The sequence below is a fragment of the Hydra vulgaris genome, chromosome 13 (genome assembly GCF_038396675.1).
Source record: "Hydra vulgaris chromosome 13, alternate assembly HydraT2T_AEP".
NCBI lineage: Eukaryota > Metazoa > Cnidaria > Hydrozoa > Anthoathecata > Hydridae > Hydra > Hydra vulgaris.
In genome coordinates, this window is record NC_088932.1 from 31,426,351 (window position 1) to 31,430,376 (window position 4,026).

Genomic DNA, 4,026 nt, shown 5'->3' on the forward strand with positions numbered 1-4,026 from the left:
CAATTTCAAATATAAACTGAAAAATTTAATTATCTTAATAGATAGTGTAGTCAGATACTTTTAATTATAATTATGTATTTTTGTTTAAAACTTTTATTGTAAAACACGTTTTATTTTGTTGATAATTTGTTAATGTGGTTTATACACACATTTGTAAGAGGTTCTGACGATAAGATCAGTACAAAATTCTTTCAGATACCTTATTTGTGTTAGTAATTTATTTACTATGGCAACAAATGTAAACAAAAAAACAAACAAACAAAAAAGAAAAAGGAAGAAAAAGAAAAAAAGAGTTTCCAACCATCTTTAAAAAGTTATAAACAGTTCAGGTGCTAAATACACGGCGAACATTAGCCAGGAGCATTAGCGTACTTTTGTTTCGTGTTATAAATTGAGTTTTTCAAAAGCCATGTGTTTAAGTCCATAAAATATTTTTTTTAATTCAAAATGACTTTTAAAGTTATCATGAAAATAATCAAAAGCTATTAAAAATAAGTTGGGAAGAGTGGGAAGAAGTGAGACGCGAGAGAAGTGGGAAAGCCTGAAATTTCTAATTAGAAGTGGTGCCTAAATACTTTTGTTTAATGTAAACAATTAAATTTCTTCCCATGTATTTAGCAGAAATTGCTTTGTTTCCCTGCGTGCGCTAGAAGCCTTAATTTTGTAATATACCTTAAAAAAGTGTTTGCATTGGGGTGAAGTGGGACAGAAAAAAGAAGTATTTATGCCCCGCTTCTTCCCGCAGCCATTTGATTATTTCGATTTGTGAATGCCATTGAACATTTTTATGTTGATTAGATGATTTTATGATTTTATCAGTTTCTATTTAATAGTTTGTGTTAAAATGTTGTTTTAAATTTATTTATCTCACTTCTACTCACACTTGTCTAACTTTACCCCAATAGCACGGTTTCTCTAAAAGCAAAAATTTATATACTTAGTTATAATTGGCTGGAAACCTAAGGGGATTGAATCGGTGCGAAAAAAGAAAGTTTATTCGTAAAAACTTGTTTGGTTCAGTTTATACTTCAAATAAAAAAAATATTGCATTTACCCAAAAAAAAATTTACGTGTCCCACTTCTCTCCACTCTCCCATACTCGTTGATATAGAAAAACACAACCAACGATAAAATCCTTGAAAAACAAGAACATATATTATTTATTTTATTAAAAATTGCCAAAACTAGATAAATTTTAAAAGTAGACTTAATCACATTGGCTTCTAAACGGCTCAATTTTCCAACTTACTTTTCTTAAAAATTAATTTAAACAAAACAACAACAAAAAAAAAACAACAACAGAGAAGTGATAAGTTGTTATATGAATATATATTAATTAAGATATAAATAACTTAATTTTTTAAATTAGAGCAAAATTTTATACTCAAATAAGATTTTCTTTGAAAATTTGATAAGATTTTACCCTTAATAAGATCATTAACTAGCCAGGAACGGTGAAGCCTAACTTTAATCTTTATTTTGCCACACAAATAAGATAGCAAGAGCTTACGGTTTTGTTCTGTAAAATCATGACGGCTTTGTTCTGTAAAATCATGACGGCTTTGTTCTGTAAAACAATAAGCATCCAACAGCGATGAGTGAGTGTCGTATGAATTAATAAGTTTTTGAAATGTCTGTACAAAAAATTGACCATATTGTTTCTCAAAGAGATAAAGCCAAAGTTATTGCTACGTGCTGGGTGCCTTGAGCTTAACAAAAATTTCATTTAAGACTGTTCAACTTAACCTGAATATAATACATTCTTTATATCCTTCCTTGTGTTACTGATAAAATTTTTATTTGTATAAAAAAGTAAGCCACATAAATAAAAATAAAATCAAAAAAATTTATTTATACTTGCTCTTTTCTAAGAAAACATGACGTCAAAGAACGATGTTTTTATTTGGCTCTTAGGGCTATAACAACTATTTGCGTAATAAATTACGGAAAACGTATGACGAATAGTGTATAAATATAAATGCAAGTAAGACATTTTTAAAGAAAAATATTCGAACAAAGTTCAATATATCAGTACATGTTCAAGAGAGCAAATAAATATATTTTTATAGTTTACGGTAGTTTTATTGTCACTGCAACTCAGAAGCATTATTTTATGGCAAACGTAAATCTTAAATATGAAAACTCTTCGAGCGACGAAAATAAATCTGATATCGACGATGAAGATAGAGTAATTTCTAGCAAATTTTTAAACGAAGAATGCATTGGCATTAATGAACTACATAAAAAAATCATAGCTCAAGCTGAGTTATACTTTAGTAATGAAAATTTGTTAAAGGATAAATTTTTATTGAAGCACATAAAACGGAATAAGGAAGGTTATGTAAATATTAAGCTAATAGCTTCCTTCAACCGTATGCGATCTTTAACAAAAGATTTTAATATAATTGTTGACGCTCTTAGAACTTCTTCAAGACTTGCAGTAGACGAAAATGGACTTAAGTTGAAAAGGCTTGAACCTTTACCTAAAGAGCTTTTAGAGCAAGCACATGTACAACATCTGGTATTAAGTGATATACCATCTGAAAATCCTTCAGTTGATTTCATCAAAAATGCCTTCATTTTAATGAAAAATGATATTTTATCAGTTAAAATTATAAAACCTTGCAAGAGTTTTCCCAATGATTTACAATCACATTACTCAAAACATCCAGAACTAAAAGAAAAGTTAGTTGCTTTAGTTGAATTTAAAAACACAGATTCTGCAAAGGAAGCTTCAAAAACTCAGTTTACTGAGGCTTATACAGGTTTGAAAGTGTCTTTTCTTGAACTAGGACCAAAACAATTAAAAAATATTGCAAGCGGTGAAACCCACTCAGATGCTGATTCAGATAAAAGTTGCGAGAAAAAAAAGATAAAAAAGAAAAAAAATATTGTTAAGCATTTATCACCTAGAGAGGATAGCTATAGCAGTTGCGCAAGTTCTTCTGATAATGAATTTTGCTCTTTTACCAATTGTAGTAAGAGATACTCGCGCTCCAAAAAACATCCTACAGACAATATTTCTCAGCATAAAAATGAAAGATACAACTCTTCACAAAATTCTTCACCTTTATCGAGCCCTTCAGTAAGTCCTGTTTATCATCGGAAAAACAAATCTGGTTACCAATCTCCTAAAGAATACAAGTTATCACCATTAATAAGTAATTTAAGTCCATTATCCAGTCCAGATATAAATCGCAGAGAAATTCCCAAGTTTCAAGAGTCGTATGAAAATTCACATAGTGCATGGATGTTAAAAAGAATGGAGTTAAATAAGACTAATTATGTTGAATCTGGATCAACAAATGTCAATAGCGTATGCAAGCAACTAGAGATAGTTAGGCAACCAAAAGGTCCTGATGGATCAAATGGTTTCAATTCACTCCCTTTAATTAAATATGTTCTGATCCACCCAATTTAGCCTTTAATATTTTAAAATTTTTTCCCATAATTTTTATTGAAATAGTAGAGGATTCAAATTAAAAAAGAACATTCAATTTAAATTTGAAAATTTCTAAACGTTTTTTGCACTGAAAAAGACAAAAAAAATATTTATTTACAGTGTAAATATATGTTATGGTCTAAACTATATTTGCATTATACATAAACTGTAATAACACTAAATGTTTATTAGAGTTTTGTTTTTTTAAAACTATTTATATTGGTTTTTAATTTAAATTTTTGAATTTAACACTATGTATACACTATAATTTTGTTTTTTAAAATGTTTGTAAAACGGAATATTGTTTTTTGTGCTATTAAAAACATAATCTTTTTTTAATAAATGATTTTTCTTTACATTTCTACATACATAGAGTACGCAAAAAAATCATTACTGTTTTGATATAATCAGAAAATTGTTACTAGCAGTCTGTTTAAAATTGTAATATATTAATATAATAATATTATATAAATATAATAATTTTGCTGACAAACTCTTGGCAGGTTTAAGAATGAAGGAAAATAGAGATAACTTTCCTCCTTTAAAATTAAAAATGATCTGTAAGTAATCAGTGGCGTAGCTAG

At 28.1% G+C, this 4,026-nt stretch overlaps 1 protein-coding gene across 1 annotated transcript; it reads left to right on the forward strand.

Annotated features, from left to right (window-relative positions):
* Positions 1-1,595: 1,595 nt before the first annotated feature.
* LOC100202318 (la-related protein 6) lies at positions 1,596-3,785 on the forward strand. The gene has a single exon (XM_065816722.1). It carries the CDS (start codon positions 2,036-2,038, stop codon positions 3,419-3,421), a length of 1,386 nt encoding a protein of 461 aa, XP_065672794.1. The 5' UTR covers positions 1,596-2,035; the 3' UTR covers positions 3,422-3,785.
* Positions 3,786-4,026: the final 241 nt, after the last annotated feature.

Bases quoted from the DNA above. Each gene is read 5' to 3' on its own strand.
- LOC100202318 (XM_065816722.1), top strand. From the start codon at position 2,036: ATGTTCAAGAGAGCAAATAAATATATTTTTATAGTTTACGGTAGTTTT.